Genomic DNA, 21,104 nt, shown 5'->3' on the forward strand with positions numbered 1-21,104 from the left:
TACGATTCTACCACTAACATTACCCTAACATTCCCTCCCAAGTTTAAACCTAAACTAACCCCGAATTTCCTCCCGCAGACCACTCCACGCCAAACACCACCGAAACGCCGGAGAAGGACCAGACCGCCATCATCCTGAAGATGCGCAAGCTGTTCGAGCAGGAAAAGGACAAGAGCGACCAGCTGCGCAAGGAGGTGGCCCGGTTCCGCAAGAGTTCCTCGCTCAGCACGGAGGACTCGATCCGGGCTTCCGAGCTGGAGGTCGAGATCGAGAAGCTGCGGCAGGACTACAATTTGCTTCGGAACAGTATTAAGCGTGGCGTTGAGGAGCGCGAAATGGAGGCGCAATATCTGGCTCTTCAGGAGGAGTTGAAGCGTCGCCGGGAGGAGTGCATCTCGCTGAAGGCGGTGCTGGCGCAGCAGAGTCAGAGCTTGAGGACGCTTGGTCAGTCGAGGGGGAATAATAATGGAGATAGCAGCATGAGCAGGATTCATGACGAGGGCGAGCTGATGGAGGCGTTCCAGGCGCAGAAACTGGTCAATAGACAGCTGGAGGCAGAGTTGAGTGCCATGATGGAAGCGAACAACGAAACGCTGGTGGAGAACAACAAGTTGTTTGAGGCTTTGCGGAAGGAAGTGGGCGATTTGCAGAGTATACTGCAGAGCAGACTTGAGAACACGGAGAATGCGGACGTGGAAACGCTCAGGTTGAACGAGCAGTACCTGAGGCATGAGTTGAAGAAGTCGATGGCGGCGTACGTTGAGTTGCAGGAACAGATCAACGAACTGCTGGTGAAGATCAACGAGCTGACCAAGAAGAACCACATTTTGTCGAACCGGTTGAGGGATCACGGCTTGAACGATTCGATATTGATGAACGAAGAGTTCCAGAACATGGTGACGGTCAAGAAGAAGGCTCAGTCGAACCAGGGTATTTTGAAGTATCGCCACGAGGATGAAACAAAGATCATCCAGCGGTTGGTGACCGATTTGAAGCCACGCGTTGCTGTTACGCTGGTGACGAGCCTGCCTGCTTACGTCGTATTTATGTGCATTCGGTACACCGATTTGGTCAACACGGATCAGCACGTGCGCTCGCTACTGACGCGGTTTGTGCAGATGATCAAGCGACTTTTCAAGGCACCGAACCCGGCCGAGATCCGGGTCATGTGGCTAGTCAATACACTCACGTAAGTCTCTGGTTTGAAACGTTTTGCGATCTTTTTACAAACGAATAACTCCCCTTTCAGGTTACACAACCTGCTGAAGCAGTTTGGCGGCTACCCGGAGTACATGCAGTACAACACCGAGCCGCAGAACCAGCAACAGCTGAAGAACTTTGACCTGTCCGAGTACCGGCAGGTGATCCACGAGACGATCATCCTGATGCACGGCGTGCTGCTGCGGCAGGTGCAGGAATCGATCAAGCAGTTCATCGTGCCGGCCATCCTCGACCACGACGAAACTTCGCGAGGAAAGAGCCGTGGCCGTACAATGTCGCTGGACATGTCGCCCGAGCAGAACCGCGAGCCGAAGACGCTGGTCCAGCAACTGGACATCTTCTACAAACATCTGAGCAGCTTCGGCATGGAGAATTACTACATCGAGCAGATCTGCAAGCAGGTGAGTTTGATGATTGTTATTGATAATCAACTCGTCTTCTGAACTTTTTTCCTTTTTCCAGCTAATGTACTACATCTGCGCGGTGGCCGTCAACAGTCTAATGCTGCGCGGTGACCTCTGCATGTGGAAGACGGGCATGAAGATCCGCTACAACGTGGGCTGTCTGGAGAGCTGGGTGCGCACCATGTCGATGGACCCGGACGTGGTGAAACCGCTGGAGCCGCTGATTCAAATCTCCCGCATCCTCCAAGCTCGCAAAACCGAAGAGGACGTCCAGACGCTGCTCGAGCTGAGCACGTGCCTCACGACGGCGCAGATCTTGAAGGTTTGTTTCAAAATTTAATTTGTTGTAGAACCCGACAACAATTCAAAAAAATCATTTTACAGATCATCAAATCGTACACGACGGACGACTGCGAGAACGAAATCAAGCCGATCTTCATCGAGAAGCTGACGAAGCAGCTGAACGAGCGCTCACAGCAGAGCGAAGCCGACACGTACATGATGGACGAGGAGATCGTCAGCCCGCTGGTCGTGGTGTACAAGTACAGCGAGGTGAACCTGGAAGAGGTCGACATCCCGGACGACCTCAACCTGGGCGGGTTGATCACGAAGATCTAGGCGGGGCTCGGGTAAGTACCACGTTCCACTGTTTGTTGTTTATATTTTGCGTTGGAGGGGAACCTAGAGTGAGAGACGCGTTGTTAGAAAGCAGACAGAGAGCGAGCATCTATTTACAAACCTTAAAAAAAACTTCAAGTTCCAAACAGAAATCAATCGTACCTTTTTGCTACGAGATTGCTTTCGTACGTATTTTTGCTGAAGAAAAATTGGCCTTCATCACTAGGAAACTGAAAAATCAAGTCGATTCAAAATCAACGGTTTCTGCCTTTTCCGTAAAGAGTGTAAACTTTAAGTGCATTTATTAGTTTTTTTTTCGCGAAGGGGTAAGCGGTGTAGTCTGCCAAGCAGATCGCTGCCGTCCCCGCGGTCGAAGATTGTACACTGTAATATATTGTTGAGTTATATTTGCCCTCGCCTCGCGTGTGAATATTTAGAACTGTTGGCGAATCAGAAGAGGGAACTCCAGCAATAAGAAGGAGATTATTTATTGAACCTGACACAGAGAAATGATAAAAATCGTTATATTACCAATATTATATATATATCATGTTAGGGCATTCCAACTGAAGCAAAAGCAAGCAGCACTCTCAATAATCGTTTAACGCGAAAGCAAAGTACCTATTGATGGATAGTAAAATTTAGCAGATATATATAAACGAAGCAACCACTCCATACTAGCATTTATCGTGATAGAAATTGTTGTACTTACTAGCAGTGAGTAAAGAGAAAATAAACGAAAGTAGTGTATTTACCAAATATACAAACATTGGCGAAACAAACATGTTCTAACGCGAATTGGGCGTAACCGTTCAATAACGATGATGTGATGAGAAAGTCCCTTACTAACCAGTATTATAGTTCCCAACATTAACATATAATTTCGAGCAAAAAAAAACAAAGGTTTTCAAAGCGAGTACTGGCCACCAACGGCGCCCGCCATGTCAGTTTATAGATCTCGGGGAAATGGGACAGGAATGTTAGTGAAATCAAATGTACAGAAATTACCACAAAAAGCTTCTCTACTAGTTAGTGCATTTGTTTTTAGTAAATTTCGAGATATATTCCGTATGATCGAGCATTGGAAAAATCATTATTTTGTTGACAGCATAGGCTGATCAATTTTTCCACTTGACAAATTGTAATCATCTACGGCCGTAATTAAAATAAAATGAAAAAAAAATGCTCTACACTAGTTCAGTTGATATGCATTAGTTTTCAAAAAATGTAAAATTTTAGGAAGTCATAGCTTGCAAATTGACCGAAGACATCAAATCGATCAGAAAATGTATTGCGCGTATTCCCGAAAAAGACACGCGGCATACCAGCCTCGAAACGACGCGCCGCACTTTCGGCAAATGCGCGCTGTCAAATCCCATACTGTGCGTTTTGTTTTTGTTGATCTTCTTCTTCGAATTGCATGGCATTGTTGCCGGGAATGTTTTTTATTGCACCAAAAGTGCAGAAAATCGTTGGCAACAGTGTCTGCGGCACATTCTGAAATGCCGCGCGGCGTGTACCTTCGAGAGAAACGGACAATATTTCTTGAGATACAGATTTACGATTTTTTTTCTCAGCCCTTTTCTGTGGGCAGCTCCCAAATTTGTATGGAGACTTGTATGAGGGAAGTAATGATGAAAAACGGCTTATTTATAACTAAGGAATCAATGGACAAAGTTTCATACAATTTTTTAAAAAGAGTGAAAAGTCAAACTGCGAAATTCTACAGAATTGCTCAAGACGGTTTCAGTTCCAGCTAATTTCATAAAATTTTTAATTACTGCTCTTGAAGAATTCCATGATTTTCAAACAACTTGAAAGAATAAAAAAAAATCATAAACTCCGCAAATTTTTGTGAAATTTTTTGAAAAAACATCACAGAATCATTCAGATTATTCAGAAATCACAAAATACATATCATTACTTGGCGTATGACGTTCGAGAATTACAAAAAATCACATGAGTGCTCAAAATTAAAAGCCATATATTTGGAATAAAAAAATCGTATTAAATTTTCGATGAAATTTTCGTCCATAATATTATCGTCTAACGATAACGATAATGATAATGGTTATTGTTATCGTCGGGACGATAATCTATCGTCATCGTTATCATAATTTTGATAATTCTATCGGCGATAATGTTATCGCCAACAACGGACGATAACTCATTTTTAAATTTTTGCTTAAATTAACTTAATCCATCAATATCATGTTAAATTTTTACTGCATCCGCTTAAAATATATTTTTTGACAATGTACAGGGTTGTTACGGACGGCGCGGATCGCGCGGATGGCGCGTTTCGCGCGGATAGCGCGGATTTGGCGCGGATTTGCTGACTAATTTTGCTCAGGCGCGGATTTCGCGCGGATGGCAATTTTGATAAATAAATAGATAAATAGATAGAATTACTTTCAAGTTATTAAGAAAAATATTATCAAGAATTACGAGAATTTGTTTGTTTTTACATTGAGTGCAATTTAAATTTCTTATTAATAGATTTTTTCTGAAAATGTTTGTTTGCATTTTCTTAATACGAACCGTCGAAAAATTAAGATGAAGATTATGTAAAAATATTTTTTTAAATGTATGGTTGAGAATTTCTTAAATAAAATTATTACTACACTTAACTCATTTCTTAATATATCCGGCTTTGAATATGTAATTTCTTTTCAGTTTAGAGTAATGTTTTTTTAACCTTATTTATTTTTAATTTTATAGTGGATATATTCAATTTGCCTTTGAATTTTAGATGGGATTAACCCGTAGATTTTTTTTCTAAATTTATACATTCTTGGCGAAAAATAAAAAAAGATCTGAACATTTAAAAATTTATGCTCCATCATTCAAAATTAAAATTTCAAAAATTTAAAACTTTTTTTATATTTTAAAAGCTTTTTTAATCAAAATTTTTAATATTCAGATATTTTTTTTCGAATTTCTAAAATTGTAATTTAAAGAAAACTAAATTTCTAAATTCAGATTTTTAAAAATGTGAAATTCAAAACTCCAAAAAACTAAAAAATCAAAAATTCAAAATTTTAAATTATCAAAATAAAAAAAATCAAAATATAAAAACTAAAAAAATATTAATTTTAAAACAATTTTGAATACAAAAAAAAAACGGAAATCTAAACAATCTCAAATAAAATTTATATTCTTAGATTCTTAAATTTTCGGATTCTTAAATTCTTAAATTTTAAAATTCTTAAATTCTTAAATTTTAAAATTCTTAAATTCTTAAATTCTTGAATATTTAAATTCTTAAATTCTTAAATTCTTAAATTCTTAAATTCTTAATTCTTAAATTCTTAAATTCTTAAATTCTTAAATTCTTAAATTCTTAAATTCTTAAATTCTTAAATTCTTAAATTCTTAAATTCTTAAATTCTTAAATTCTTAAATTCTTAAATTCTTAAATTCTTAAATTCTTAAATTCTTAAATTCTTAAATTCTTAAATTCTTAAATTCTTAAATTCTTAAATTCTTAAATTCTTAAATTCTTAAATTCTTAAATTCTTAAATTCTTAAATTCTTAAATTCTTAAATTCTTAAATTCTTAAATTCTTAAATTCTTAAATTCTTAAATTCTTAAATTCTTAAATTCTTAAATTCTTAAATTCTTAAATTCTTAAATTCTTAAATTCTTAAATTCTTAAATTCTTAAATTCTTAAATTCTTAAATTCTTAAATTCTTAAATTCACCTCCGTGTACGCACGAGTGCAAGCAGCAGTCAAGTGCTCAGTGCTCCATCGTTTTTTCGAAAATTTTCGCCGTAATTTACCGTGATTAGCCGCGAGTTTGCTCCAACAGCATGCCAAGGGCCGGCCGTGGCCGTGGCAGTTCGAGTGCGGCCTCGAAAAACCCGCGAAGTTCGTCTACCGGCCGTGTGCAAAAGGTAAACAAACCAATGCCGCGTCGACCGCCATCGCGCCGGGGAGTGTGAGCGCCAAAGGATTCGACCCCAAGTTACTACACGCTAATTACCGCGTCCAGGATCGCAGCCCTATTAGGCTCCGTTCAGCTACTTCCGGCAATCCGTCGACCGATGGCGCTTCAACATCCGCCAACATTCCCACCAGTAACAAGTTCGCGAGGCTGAGTGACGAGGAAAGCAGCTACAACAACACCGACGGTAGCACTACCGACGACGACGACGACGATGGTCGTGCACGGAAAAAAAGTGCCAACGCCAAAAAAAGTAATTACTCCAAAGGAACGACGACCACCACCAATTTTTGTTTTGGACACGTTGGCGGACGATGTTGACGAGCAGCTGGAAGGCCTCGTGTACTGCCTCAAAATAGGTAAAGCGTCAGTGCAAGTGTTCACATTTGACCAAAAGAACTTCGACCTGGTTGTGGAGAAATTTAAGCGTAAAAACTTCAAATTCTACACATTTGACCCCGCGCAGAAGACCGCTGTAAAGATTGTCTTGCAGGGGTACCAAGACCGCCCGACCTCCGTCCTCAAGGAGCACCTCTCGGGTGCCGGAATAACGCCGCGAGACATAAAGTCCTCTCGCGGAAGACAACAGTCACAGGTACACACACACTGTACCTGTTGTACTTCGACCGCGGCACCGTCAAGATTCAAGACCTGCGGCGGACTAAGGCGTTGGACGGTTTTGGGTAAACTGGCGGTTTTACTCAAAAATCCGACGGACGCAGCGCAATGTCACCGTTGCCAGAAATTCGGCCACGGCTCGCGGAACTGCAACCTCCAGCCCCGCTGCGTGAAGTGCGGTGAGTCACACCTCTCGGAGGTGTGCGCACTGCCACGAAAGGCGGACTTGGGGAAAACGCAGAACAAACCAAGCCGCGCGTAAAGTGCGCGAACTGCGGCGGTAACCATACCGGTAATTACCGCGGATGCGTCGCGCGCAAGTCCTACCTCGAGGAGCAGGAAAAGAGGAAGAAGAAAGCAGCAGCGTCCCACCCTCCTCAACGAAGTACGAGTGCAGCCGTTCCTGCAGCTGGCCAGCGTACGGTTCCAGCGGACAACCCAGCGATCCCTCCTGGCTGGGGGCAATCGTTTGCCAGCGTGGTCGCGGCCGGTAGCGGCAATGCGGCCCAGCAAGAAGTCACCGGGGAAGATCTCTTTACCCTGCCGGAGTTCTTTGCTCTCGCGGGGGAGATGATGACGCGGTTTCGGAGCTGCCGCAACAAGGCGGAGCAATTTCTAGCCCTCGGGGAATTAATGATTAAGCACATCTATAAAGGATAAAAAACTGTGATCTAGTTTTAAGCTTTCTCTATTTCTATCCCCTTTTCCTAGCAAGTTTAGTAAGTTTTTTTTTAAATTTTTCTTACTCTTGGTAACACCTTTATTTACAAGCAATAACTGTTCCAAAATGGATTATGATGTAACACACAGCTGAAAGGAACTCCAAAACTCTGTTTTGTACCTCAAAAGAACTTATTGTATCTTGATTATTCACCAATAAAACCGAATTTGAATTTGAATTAAATTCTTAAATTCTTAAATTCTTAAATCCTTAATGTCTTGAATTCTTAGTTTTTCAGAAGAAAATATTTCAAATTTTGGAAATGCAATTTGTTTCGGAATGAAATTTTAGTGAGGAATTTGGAATACAATCGGTATTAAAATTCATAGATTTTGAATTTTTAGTATTTGGAAATCCTAAAATGTAGTTTTATTAAAATTTTACATTTTTTTTGAGCTAATATTTTCGAAGTTAAATTTAATTGATTAGATATTTAAAATTTGTTTATATTGTTTTAAAAGTTTCTATTCTGTTTACACTGGTCAAAATTATTGTAGTGTCCCTTGAGGTATTTTTAAATGGATTTTTTGCTTTCATTCCTTTAAACTTAAAACGAGTTTCATTTTTTTTATAAAATACTTCGGTATTAGTTTTTTTTTAAATAACATTTCTTGAATGTTGGTCGCGATTTTTTTTATACGGCGCGTATTTTGGTTTCGGTCGGCGCGGATTTGGCGCGGATTTTTTTTCGACTTTCCCGTAACAACCCTGAATGTAGGAAGTTTCATAGCATAAATACTTAAATTTTCACAAAATATCTTTTTTTATAACTAAAATTTTCATAATTTGCAATATGGGTATCAAACGAAGCGAAATATTATCTGCTTTTTCACTGTTTTAGAGTTATTGAATGAAATACTTAAATTTTCACAAAATACCGTATTTTCTCGAAAATACTCAAATTTTTATTATTCGCAATATGGGTATCCAACGATTCGAAATTTTGCACGTGTTTCTACTGTTTTACAATTTTTGAATGAAATACTGAAATTTTCACAATATCCCATATTTTCTCGAAAACACTATTTTTTATAAATCGCAATATGGGTATCAAACGATTAGAAATTTTGCATGCATTTTCACTGTTTTAGAGTTTTTTGAATGAAATACTAAAATTTTCTCAAATACCATATTTTTTTGAAAGTACTAAAATTTTCATGATTTGCAACATGGGTATCAAACGAAACGAAATTTTACCTGCTTTTTCACTGGTTTAAAGTTTTTTGATTGATATACTTAATTTTCATAAAATATCGTATTTTTGAAAGTACTAAAATTTTCATAATTTTTCAATTTGGGTAAAAAAAGCGAAATTTTACCTGCATTTTCTTTGTTTTAGAGTTTTTAATGAAATACTAAAATTTTCACAAAATATCGTATTTTCTTGAAAATACTAAAATTTTTATGTTTCGCAATATGTTTCTACTGTTTTAAAATTTTTGAATGAAAAACTCAAATTTTCACAATATCCCGTATTTTCTCGAAAACACTATTTTTTTTATAAATCACAGTATGGGTATCAAACGATTTGAAATTTTGCATGCATTTTCATTGTTTTAGATTTTTTTAAATGAAATACTTAAAAAAAATCACAAAATACCATATTTTTTTGAAAATATTCAAATTTCCATAGTTTGCAATGGGTATCAAACAAAGCGAAATTTTGTGTGCTTATAACTTTTATTAGATATATTTGTAAATACTTAAATTTTCGCAAAATACCGTATTTTTCGAAAATAATTATTTTTTTTTTAAATTTACATGATGAATACCAAGCGAAGCGAAATTGTTTATGCATTTTCACTGTTCTTTTAAAGTATGAAATGCCCTAGTTTTCAAAAAAAAAATACTGTACTAACCCCGAGCAGGTCGCGTGTAATCGTCTTCTCCACCAACCCTTTATCCTTAAAGCTCCTCAGTAAATAGGTATTTTTTCATAAAATTATATTTATTAGTTCCCTTTTGATATCAGGCCCTTAAAATTTTGTCCTTTTTTTCGAGAAAAAACGATATTTTGTGAAAATTTTAGTATTTCTTTCATAAAACTCTAAAACAGTGAAAGTGCATGCATAATTTCGAATCGTTTGATACCCATACAAGGCTTTCTAGGCCCACTGAAAAAAATATAATTTAACCCAAAAATGACGACCTTCACGTCACAGTGTCCTGATGCAAACAATGATCGAGCTCGAGCTGTCACAGCCCTGCGAAGTATGTTGGCTGACATATTGGACGGTCAGTAAAACCAGCTAGAAGTCGCCTGACAAAAAAACTTTTGCTGGAAAGAGATAGGAAACCTGATGCAAACAAACCTCCAGCTGTAATGTAAACATACTATGAATGTGTTGGTAAATTTTTTATTAGAAAGCCATATTGCGAATTATAAAAATTTAAGTATTTTCGAGAAAATACGGTAGTTTCTGAAAATTTTAGTCATTCATTTAAAAAACTCTTAAACATAAAAAATGCACGCAAATTCAACATAATTTGGTTGGATGTAGTCAATTTTAGAAATATATTGCATTTAAGTTATGTCCGTTATCCACGATAAAATTATCGCCGATAGAATTATCGGAATAACGATAACGATAGAATTGTTATCGAACCTCTATAATTTTATCGTTAACGACCTTGATTTTTTTTTCAATTGGCACCGCAAATTGATCAATTTCAAAAGAACCAGTTCTTTTGAAACCACACTTACAAAACCGTATTCTTTTTGTTGTTTTTTTTTTTGTGGCTTGGGTAAAATTTTACACCGACTGCACATTCTCAACATAAGCTGGAAGGTTTCCAGAATAATGTGCAATTTGAATTTAATCCTTTCAGGCCTGAATTTAAAAAAAATATGTAGTGATTGGAAAATGATCCTGAGGACCATACGAAAATTATAGGCTACTTTAGAAAATTTTGATTTTTTAGTCATATATGACCCATCAGGCCGGAAAGGGTTAATTAAAAAATCAGCATGGGAGAGTGTTTTTTTTTTCGAAAGTTTGTGTGGAAATCAACATCTAAGGACGTAGGGAAATTCTTCAAAAAGTTTAGTCCAACTCACATCATACAATTTCAATCTAGTTTCGGCTTTCGGGGAGATCTATTTTTGACGTCTTTTCTAACATCAGATTCAGAAATTATAATTTGATCCGTCGAACCTTGATACTTTCACCTTGCATTGTAATTATTGACGAGTACGCAAATACACTGCTGAAAACCATATTTATCATCGGAAACAAACAAACAAACATTAATCAGTCCAACCTTACGCAGAAACAGATCACACACACACCCGGGAAGGCCTCTCACACAGTAGAGAGAGTGCATCACTTTGTACCCAATATCACAAACGTAAGCAACTCATTCATGGGCGCGCACTCGCATTCCCAGCTTATTTCAATGGGGCTCTCGAACTAATTAAGTTGCACTGGCGCGGCGTGGCAATGAAACGTCTGTTGTTTTTCTAAAGCGAAAAATGGCCCTACATCGTGCGTTACTTTGTTTTTTTTTCGCCCGTGATATTCAAATTAGATTCTTAATTAGTACAAATGGTCACTGAGTGGCGGCAAAAGTAACAAGCAAGCAAAGAAGATGCACAAGAATAATGAATAATTAATCGTACGCAAACCTTCGGACCGGGAAGAAGCACACACAACTGGGTAAACAGTCTCTGGTGTCTCGGAATCAGCCAACAATCCGTCAAGAAGCTCGTAGGTCGCCTTAAACCCGTGTCGTCGTCTTCCAAGTGTAGGACGCTGTCGGTTCCGAGTGATTAGATTGTTGCGAAAATGTAACATGCAAATCGGCCGACGACGACGACGACGTGGAGGCGCGTACTATGCATTACCATAAAAATGTCCGATTTACGGTGGACGTGAGGGAACTTACTGATCGCGGTTAGGAGAGAAGCGGCTGATGATTTTGGATAAGTGACTTCAATTTGCGATAAGGTGGTATCTTTGAAGTGCTACGAGTTCAACCAGCTCAAAATTTTGGAAAAAGCTTAGGTGTCTAGGGATTTCGTTGGTACTGTTGTTGCCTATTGGTTTCAAAAATAAATTTTATCTTTTTTTGCTTTTTGAATTTCCAAATTTCTAGTTATAATGACTGTTTAAAGACTTAATTATTTTCTTGATTGATAATCATGCATTTTCAAATTTCAATAATTTTTCATTATATATATTTAAAAAAAACTGAAAATCTAGCTTATTTCTTTAACTTTGGAAATTTATCAAATCGTTTCTTTGATTTCGTCTTTTGAAAATCGAGGTCTGATGATATAAATACTACATAAAACAATCATTTTTATCTAAATTTCAACATTAGAAGCTGCATCTTAGCAACCAGTAGTACAAAAAAAAAAAAACATTCAAAGAAATTTTTCAAGAAATATTCTCAGTTTTTCTTACATACTATTTTGCAGAGGTGCTTTTGTTTCATGCAATAGCAGAAGCACAACAGAAAATTTCACAAAACTTTCATTCTTAAATATGGGTAATTCTCCGCCAACTCAAAAGAAAACGTCGATTTTCGTGAAACTTTGCTTTAAGGAGTAGTTTTGGTTCCTGGTTACGAATCCGAAGTCCATTTTTTCGATATCTCGTGACGGTGGGGCGGTACGACCCCTTTCATTTTTGTGGAATTTTTAACTAAGACACGTTAACAGTGATTTGTAGCTCGAAACCGTGAAGAGATATAAATTTAGTGTCAAATGGACTTTTATGTCAAAGTGGACGTCCGTACTCAAAATAAAAAACGCGTATTTTTCATTAATAAAAAATGTAAAAAAATAGTTTAAAGTCGCTACCATTTCCCGTTACTCAACTGTCAAAAACGTGAGACAATTCAATTTATGTGAAATTTTATGTACTTTTTCGATTCTGAAATAATTAAAAAAATATTATTAATTATTTAATTAATTTTTTCATTTTAAAATTTCGTGTTTTTTTCAATTTTGCATGGTTATTTTTAGAATGTAACAATGTCACATAAACAGAAAAAAACATTATTTTTTATTTATACAGCAATTCCCCACGAAATAAAAGTTCTCCGAGCATTTTAAGTTTTCATACGACCTTTTCAAATGTTAAACTAGATTTTTGAAACTTCTTACTATTTTTCCCAAATAGCCAAACTAATCACCTTTCTTTTGCGTCTAAGACAACTAAAATCGGATTGAATGGCGCGAAGATAAGATTTAAAAAAAGTGGTTTTTGCGAAAAATGACGAAAAAGGCCATTTTTCGGACGGTGTAGGTCAAACAAAAAATACGGGTCTAATTATTTTTGCCAAGGAACCCCCAGAAAAATTTTGAGCCCGATCGGAGAACTTTTTTTTTCGAATCATGCTGTTTTCGTGGGGAATTGCTGCAAAGACATAATGGGTTATCATAATTTTACAAAAAAGATTTTGAAAAAATGATAAATTTTACCATTTTTGACAACGGGGTAACAGCGGTGTGAGTTGGCGGAGAATGACCCACATTAAATATCGGATCATTAGTTCCCAAGCTATCGATGTTCAAAACAAGCAAACGAAACTATTGGCACTACGCCCCCCGGGGCATGGCCTTCCTCTAACGTGGGATTTCTGCTCCAGCGCCTCTGACGAGACAGGAGAAACCGGGACCGACGTTTTACTTCACCATCCGATAGAAGCTCAGTGGATAAGGCGGGAATCGAACCCGCGTCTCATAGCATCATAGCATCGGCAGCCGAAGCCGCTACCCCTGCGCCACGAGACCCACTCAAAACAAGCATAGGCCGTAAATATCAACAAGGTTAAAAAAATTAAAATGTAGGGAATTTTTGCAGCTCTGGGAAAATATTTTTTACTCTGTAAACTTTTTAAAAAAGTGTAAAAAAGTTACCTAAACATGGTTATAACTTTAAAACGATGCACTTTATCATAATTCTACTTCAATATATTTTGATTGAAAATTTGATTTTGCAGTGCATTTTTAGATTTTTTGAAAAAATCTTTATATAAAAAGATAACTTGGTCAAATATTTTTTGCCCTTTCTGGAAGACATATCAACAAATTAAAAATAAATAAAAATTGTGGTTTTCGAAAAATTAAAAATCACCAAAAAAAATCCATGCATCATTTTTCGTGTAATCACTACAACATTACCGAAGACACCAAATCGATCGAAAAATTCCCTCAGAAATATAGATTTTTCGAATTTCATATAACATTTCTGTATCCAGAAAATTACCAGACCCGTGTTTTGAAAAAATAGTAGTTTATGCAACAAGTTGCAAAAAGAAGATTTCTCGCTTACTTTTTCAAAAGGTCCTATGTAAATAGGAAACCCATGGCGCATTGGTGGTTTTGAAAAAGTAATCTAGATTTTTTCAGCACGAGTCGTACATTTATCCAACGGGGTTTACTGAGTTGGGTAATTAAGACAAATGCTGAAAAAAAAATCAAGATTTGCAACGAGTTGCTTACAACATTTTTTGAATGAATGGTAGAATGGAATCAACCGTTCAAAACAAAAAAACACACACACACACAATCACAACGCAATTACAACATCGCTCTATTTCAGCTCTTTAGGACCCAAATGAAAGGTAATAAGTTAGGCATTTAAGGAAAATTGTTTTTTCGAAGTTATAAAAATCTAACCTAACATTCGAAGGTAGGATCGTATGGAAGCTTACAATCCAGAGTTTTTTTGAAAAGGTTCAATAAACCAAATTTTTATTTTTCGCTTTTTGGGTGTTTTTGAATACCCCTGACTCGAGGCGGTTCTTAAAACACCCAAAAAGCTAAAATTTAAAATTTGGTTTATAGGACCTTTTAAAAAAGAAACTCTAGAAATGCTGTTTCGGTAATCTCGGTATCAAAGAGCTATGTTCTTCGAAAAAGTTTACATAGCACATAAAAAAATTGTGGATTTTCATCAACAGATTTCCATGATTTTATTTTTTGGAATAAATCTTGGTTTTCGAACAACTTTTTTTTACCAAAACTACGAAATCTAGAAAATTTAAGCGACGCAATATGTACATTTTTGTCAAATAATCGCGATTTTTTTATTTTTTTTTATCACATGTCATTTTGAGTACCGTTATCGGAATATTAGACAATTTCACGAATGTTTCAAGAAATTGTGTCCAAGATAGCGCTGGTTGAAAAAGTTCACGGATTTTTTAAAGTTTCGTTTTTTTTTAATTTTCTTTCCAAAATAGTTTTTTAGCATATCTTTAATGATGTGTTATTTGACAACGTCTATTTCTGAAAAAAATGCAATTGCATGTCCCCAGTAGGGTGCCCAAAATATGGTACTTTTTCTCAAAACCTCGCTCCACAAGCTGAATATTGTTTCTTGAGCTATTTTAGGACTCTGGGCCAAATGTGAGCAAAATCGGTCAACATTTACCCATTGATACTCAAAGGCAGGGTTACCAGGCCAAAATTTGAAAAATCGATTCATTATCGATGAAAAATCTTTAAAAATCTAGCAGACAAAAAATTAACAAAGGTGAGGGAGGTTATGAATTGATTCAACAATTTCTAGAATTCAGATGGTTTAACTGATTTTATGACCACAAAAAAATGTGTTAACAGCTTCTTTTTGAAAAACACGTTTTATTGTTATTTGATTTTTAATTAAATACGTTTATTTTTATCAAAAATTTGTTAAAAATGGGCAAATGGTGAACAATCTGGCAAAATCTGTCAATATCTGGCACAGAGAAGGCTAAATCTTTATTCTGGCTGACACTTGAAAAATCTGGCATTCCCAGATTTATCCGGCCACCTGGCAACCCTGCTCAAAGGTGAAGTTTGTATGGGAAAATTGAAAAAATGTATGAAAAACCCAACTTTTTTCGGTTTTGTCTGCACAGATTGCTACTTCCATCCAAAAATTCCCAAAAGTGAGATTCTCATTGGAAATTTAATGCTCTACAACTTTGTAGAACATATCAAAACTATAAAAATAGATCCTGAAAAGTTATTAGCGATTTAAAAACGTAATTTTTGTATGAAAAACATTTTTTTCGCCAGCTTTAGGCTCAGGTATCAATGTGTTAACCAATTTCACTCAAAATTTGCACAGATGCTTAAAATAACCCAATTAACAATTTTCCGCTTGTGGAGCAGAGGGTATTTTTTCTGGGCACCCTAATGTCCAGCTTTGTTTGTCATATCGCCACTAAGCGTAATTTTCAAGTATTCAAACAGGATGCGGCTGTGCCTGTAATTACTTAAATATGCACCGGTATAATTTGAACAAATCTTTTACAAATCGATCGATACAAAAAATTCCACAAAAAAACGCCACAGAATCAGATCCCACCAATGTTGCTCCAGTTTTCCCGATAAATGGTTCACATCCGGTCCCAAGGCGCGATCAATTGTTCATTATCAGCTGCATTACTGAATTAAACTGGAAGAAAAAATTGCATTAATTTTACGCAACTCACGTGACTGCATCTGCCCTTAATGACGACCAGAGAAAAGCCGCTTATTCCCACAGGTTTTACCGTTTTTCTCGAGAGTCCAATTAGCGATCGTTATAAAGTGCATTTTTACTCAATATTAGCTGAACGAAGATAATGCGCTCGATGACGTTAATGATGGCACTTATGAATAAGGCGCGGGTCACGTGCTTAACGATAGGAGGGGGTCTCGATCGGAATCAGTGTTTTCGCTAGAAAAACCGTTGCTTTTAATTGCCAGGAGAGCGAATATTTTAACGGAATGAAATTAGTTTGAATTATCACGCGCGCTTCATATTTATAGGAGATTAGTGCATATCGTTACTTACAAGCAATTTCGGTTAGAAAAACAAAAGTGTAAAAGTGTACCAATAGTCAAACGGAACAATAACAAAATGAGCATAGTAAAAGTATTTATATTTAAAGCAAATAAAAGTATTATATAAATAAGTTTCGTTGGAGGTTTCAATTCGGATGACACTTTCCCAAAAATAAAAACAAATCAAATTTAAGGTAGCACATTTTATTAGAAAATACAGAAGATATATACAAAAGCTTTTTTTTGTCACTTTCTCGTAAATTCGGCAGCATTTTGAATACAAAACAAAATAAGGGTACACAGCAAACAGGAAAGTTGTCCTTCTCCACCCATCACCAGCGCGCGGACACGTGTCTTCTTGACAAACCAAGAACTGCACGTGGCCCGCCTGCTTGGACGGAGAGGACACCACTTCCGATTTGGTATTATCGAACAAGTAAACAATAAACAAAATAGCACGGGACAGGGGAATATCCGCAAATCCTTTGGATCGCTAGCTTCTACGCCAGAGTTCGCTCTCCGTTGACTTGGCGAACTCTGGGTTCCGGAGGTCCGGGGTGGGGTGCGCGTTGAGTCAAGTATGGGATGGAAGAAACGGGAAGGGCCGGGGGTTGGAGGAGCAGGGTGGGAAATCGTGCGTCGTAGCCATCACTTAGTACCAGTATCCTCCGTACAGTCCTCCGTAACGGTATCCGCCGTATGGGTAGCCTGTAAGAGAGACAAAAGGGCAAGTTTGAAATATCGCCGGGCCCCGCCAACAGGTCTCGAACTCACGACCCCATCCGTAGCTGTATCCGTAAGGGTAGCCGCCGTAGTAGCCTCCCGGGTAGCCTCCGTAGTATCCGTAGCCGTACGAGGAAGCGCCCTGCAGGTCCTTGTCCTCGGAGCCCGCATCGAGGTCATCGGCGGCGCTGCCCGCACCCGGGGCGGCACCCGCAGGCCGGGGGGCGATCGGCTGTCGCGCCGCACCGGGCTGCTGGGGCGCGGGGATGGCGGACACCAGCGCGAACAGCGCGACCACGGCGAACAGGATGGTCTGAGAATGTGTTGGAGAAATTATTAAATTTCTGTTCAACTTTTTTTAAAATTCAGTATTGTAAAAAAGGTATGAAAAACAAAATCTCAGATTTCAAGATTAAGGTTATGCTAGCAGTCTAACTTGAAACTCTTTTGTAGACAGTGACTCAGGGGCTAAATCAAAAGTTATTTTAATAACACTTGTAGGTATTAGTAAATATCGGTTTTGCAGACTTTGATTGATATTCACCGTTCAAACCTTATTGGTAATTTCTTCCTTCAAAATGTGGCAAGCTTTAAATTAATTTAGCTTGCATTTTGGAATTCTCCCAATTAATACAATCAGTAAAAAAAGAAGAAATCTATTGGGTAATTCAACTACAAATTCTTCCAGGATGCTTTCTTCGTACCACCTTGTGTTCAATTAAATCAGGTTAGACTGGAAACGGTTTAATATGCAAAAGCTAAAGATTTCTGTACACAAATCTTTCTTTAATTTGAAAATTTTAATCTGTGCAATAACTCCCAAATGTTACAACTTCTGTTCGTCAAGAAAAAAATACACATTTCAAGAATTATTTAAAATCGTAAATGACTGCGTTTTCATTGTGATGATTCTTAATTTATATCAAACCAAACCTATTTTATGTTATAAAGTTTCATAACACTTATTGTGGTTATAAATATTTTTTAAACTATTTCACAAAATTATGGTAAAACTTGTAGCATTAATTTGAGTTTTTGTTCTGCAAGTCTAATACATATTTTGTCTATGGTTTTTGTCCCTCCGCCCTTGTTGAGGGTAGAGGAGAAAAAAATGCTACTGTAATTTAAATCGATAAATAAGAACCAATTATTTTTCCTAACAATTTACGCCAATTATTCTATCTTTTGCCTCGAACTTCAAAATAGGCCAATTTTTTTCGACAAAAATAGTTACAATTTTTATGAAATTTGAGAATTTTGCATGCCATTTTTTTAAACTAAGTTAGGCAGATGCAAATATTTTTCTATGTTTTTGTCCCTTGGCTCTGGCTGGGGTCGTGGGAGGGGGCAAAAAATCAAAAATTGAAACAATAAGCCATAGTTCTTACATTTGAATAAAAAAAAAGTATTTTAAAATGCATTTTAGACTATTTAAATTGTTTTGCCATCATCAGTTTTCAAGAAATATAAAATTCGACGAAAAAAAATTTTTATCGAAAAAAAACTTTTAAATATATTTTTTATTTATATTTTTGTACATCGAATATTTTTAAAAAATTCAAAAGTTTTTCGAATAAATCCAAACATGCTAAAACTGGTTCCAAACCCATTTTAAATTGATTTCTGCTGAAATTTTGATGTTTTTTGAATTTTTTTTGCCTCCTGATTTTTTGGGCCGTCAAAAACTTGAAAAATATACATTTTTGAAGATTTTCCATCGATAAAAAGTATAGGTTGACGCTTTAAATTTTGCGATATTTGAGAAATATTTGAGTTTCCCTGAAAAAAAATATTTTTCTTAATATTTTTCCCTGAATAAATATTTTTGTGTACTAACATAATTTTTCAAGTACAACCAATTAATTTTAGAACATTTTTGAAGATTCTCCATTGATAAATGGAATAGGTTATCGCTTTGAATGTTGAGATATTGGAAAAATACTTGCAAAATATTTGAGTTTCTTTGAAAAAAAAAAATTTCTCAATATTTTGCTCTGAAAAAGTATTTAAGGTACTAACATATTTTTTCAAGTACTACAAATTGATTTTAGAACATTTCTGAAAATTCTCCATTGATAAAAAGTATAGGTCATCGCTTTGAATTTCGAAATTTTTGCCTTCCAATGTACAAACCAGCTTTTCCGATATTTTCAAAAAATGGTGTTGGCGCGCTATAGTTTTTACTAAAAAAACGGCAATAATTTTTAGTCAAATATTATAACAATGGTCTAGACATATGTTGCTCACATCTCAACGAATATTTTGGTGTATAAAAAAGTACAGGGCATCGCGATAAATTTTGAAATAGTCAAGAGTATGGAAAAACTATTTTAGAGAAGAAAAACTCATCCTGTTTCAATTTTTTTTAAACAATTAGGGTACACAAAAATATTAACTTCAATGGTCATTTTCCTTGAAAATACTTTTAAATTCGATAGTCATATTTTCAGAAAACATTGAATAATGCTTTTTTATGTGTTTTTCAAACAAATTAAACTTTTTTATCTTTTTACAATCTTTGAAATTACATTGGGAAGCTAGATTTTTTTCTAAAACTGTTTTGTCTGTGGTTAAACAAAAAAGTTTTAGAAAAAAAAATCCTACTTCATTGATGTCAAGCATTTTGTGATACTTTTCACCTTATTTTTTTAAAATCGGGCTTTATTTTGTTTTGGTTACACAGCAAAAAAAGTAGAATTTTGGAATGTTGAAAATTTGGTAGGTTGAATATTACCTCTTTTTTAAAGTAATATTTCCTAAAAAATGTGTAAAAATGTGAAATTGATGAAAATTCATCATTCTCTGATGTAATATTACACATTTTTTTCTACACAAAATCTGTCATCATTTTCTGATGAGTATTACCATCATTCTGTGTACAGAAACTTTGAAAAAATTATGAAACAGCATTAAAAAGTTAATTTAAGTATAAACATGGTTAAAACGATTATTTTTCTATTTTCAACCATATAGAACTCTTTATAAATATTCAATTTTGTGCGATTAATTAGAAATAGACATAAATTTTTACTATATGTTTTTCACGATTTCTTACATATTTTGGTTTTTTTAGCAGTCACATGACTGTAATTATGCCTTAACTCTGCAACTATAATGGTAACTGTATAGTTAATCTTTTAATTTTAACTTCAAATCGAAATTTTTCAAAAACTTTATAATGAAGTGAACTGAGGCTGCGTACTAAGTTTTACTTTACATTTTTACTGACATTTCATCCAATTTGGTCAAGTTAGGAAATGGCAACATTCCTTGAACTTACTGGCTCTACCATTTTAAATTGATAGTTGTTTAATACATTCTCAGCTCAAATGTTTGTTTTTTTCAGCAAACTATTACCAAAAAAAATTTTTTTGCACTTTTTTCTATTCGAATTATTTACCGAACATTTGATTTGAGTATTATAAAAATAATTTAATATGAAGACAAATTCAACATTATTTTCAACATTCAATATTTGGCGTTTGCTTCACTGCAAATTTAATTTTAGAAATTCCTGAAAATCTCACTACCACACACAATCCCACTAAATCACTATAAAGACTTCAACGCTTTCGTCGCTGCAACAAGCAACGAACTTTTCCAGAAAAATTTGCTCGTTTCCACTTTTTACGAATAATCACAATTTTGTTCAATACATCACTGTAATCCTTTGAATATCTGTTACCGGGACACTCACTGCTTTGAACGATGCCATTGTTTTGCCTTTAGTTTTGTTGTTGTTGCTGGATCACAGCTAGGGTGCTGGACGAGAGCTTAGAAGTTTTTGTTTGGAGCTGAGAAGACACCGTGGAGAACTGACTGCCGATAAGAAGTTTTCCGGCCGTTTATATAGTCAACGCTAGTTGCAGCGCCCAGCACTAAGTCGATACTAACTATTAGAGAGGGACGGAGAAAAAAGTTGCAAGATAATAGTAGCTTAGTCGGCGGCGGCGCAGCGCAGGGAGGAGAGGCGAGAGACTATAGGTTTCCGAGTTCTAAGTGCGTCGTCCCACATGTCTTGGGAAGCAGCAGAAGAAGAAGAGACAGCACGATGATTTGATTAGGGAGGGGTGGGGTGACCAC

The 21,104-nt window shown here is 36.2% G+C and overlaps 2 protein-coding genes across 5 annotated transcripts in view; one reads left to right on the forward strand and one right to left on the reverse strand.

Annotated features, from left to right (window-relative positions):
* The window catches only part of LOC6041604 (unconventional myosin-Va), a 43,044-nt gene extending 40,019 nt beyond the window's left edge, over positions 1 to 3,025 (forward strand). For all 3 annotated transcript variants that reach the window (XM_038259599.1, XM_038259601.1, XM_038259600.1), the window contains 4 exons: positions 79 to 1,189; positions 1,250 to 1,622; positions 1,684 to 1,947; positions 2,010 to 3,025. In XM_038259599.1, the coding sequence (XP_038115527.1) occupies positions 79 to 1,189; positions 1,250 to 1,622; positions 1,684 to 1,947; positions 2,010 to 2,243 (1,982 nt within the window). In that variant the 3' untranslated portion in view covers positions 2,244 to 3,025. The remainder of the gene's footprint in view (positions 1 to 78; positions 1,190 to 1,249; positions 1,623 to 1,683; positions 1,948 to 2,009) is intronic.
* A 13,461-nt stretch (positions 3,026 to 16,486) lies between these two features.
* Positions 16,487 to 20,872, reverse strand: LOC119770030 (shematrin-like protein 1). Of its 2 annotated transcripts, none has more exons than XM_038264113.1 (3): positions 20,719 to 20,872; positions 17,076 to 17,334; positions 16,487 to 17,006 (listed from the first exon to the last, which is right to left on the reverse strand). In XM_038264113.1, the coding sequence occupies exons 1-3, from the start codon at positions 20,734 to 20,736 to the stop codon at positions 16,951 to 16,953; spliced, it is 333 nt and encodes a 110-aa protein (XP_038120041.1). In that variant the 5' UTR covers positions 20,737 to 20,872; the 3' UTR covers positions 16,487 to 16,950. The 2 variants fall into 2 exon arrangements, with proteins under 2 accessions (XP_038120041.1, XP_038120040.1); XM_038264112.1 differs by having other exon boundaries at positions 17,073 to 17,334.
* Between the last annotated feature and the right edge of the window lie 232 nt (positions 20,873 to 21,104).

The sequence above is a fragment of the Culex quinquefasciatus genome, chromosome 3, assembly GCF_015732765.1.
Source record: "Culex quinquefasciatus strain JHB chromosome 3, VPISU_Cqui_1.0_pri_paternal, whole genome shotgun sequence".
In the NCBI taxonomy this organism is placed as follows: Eukaryota; Metazoa; Arthropoda; class Insecta; order Diptera; family Culicidae; genus Culex; species Culex quinquefasciatus.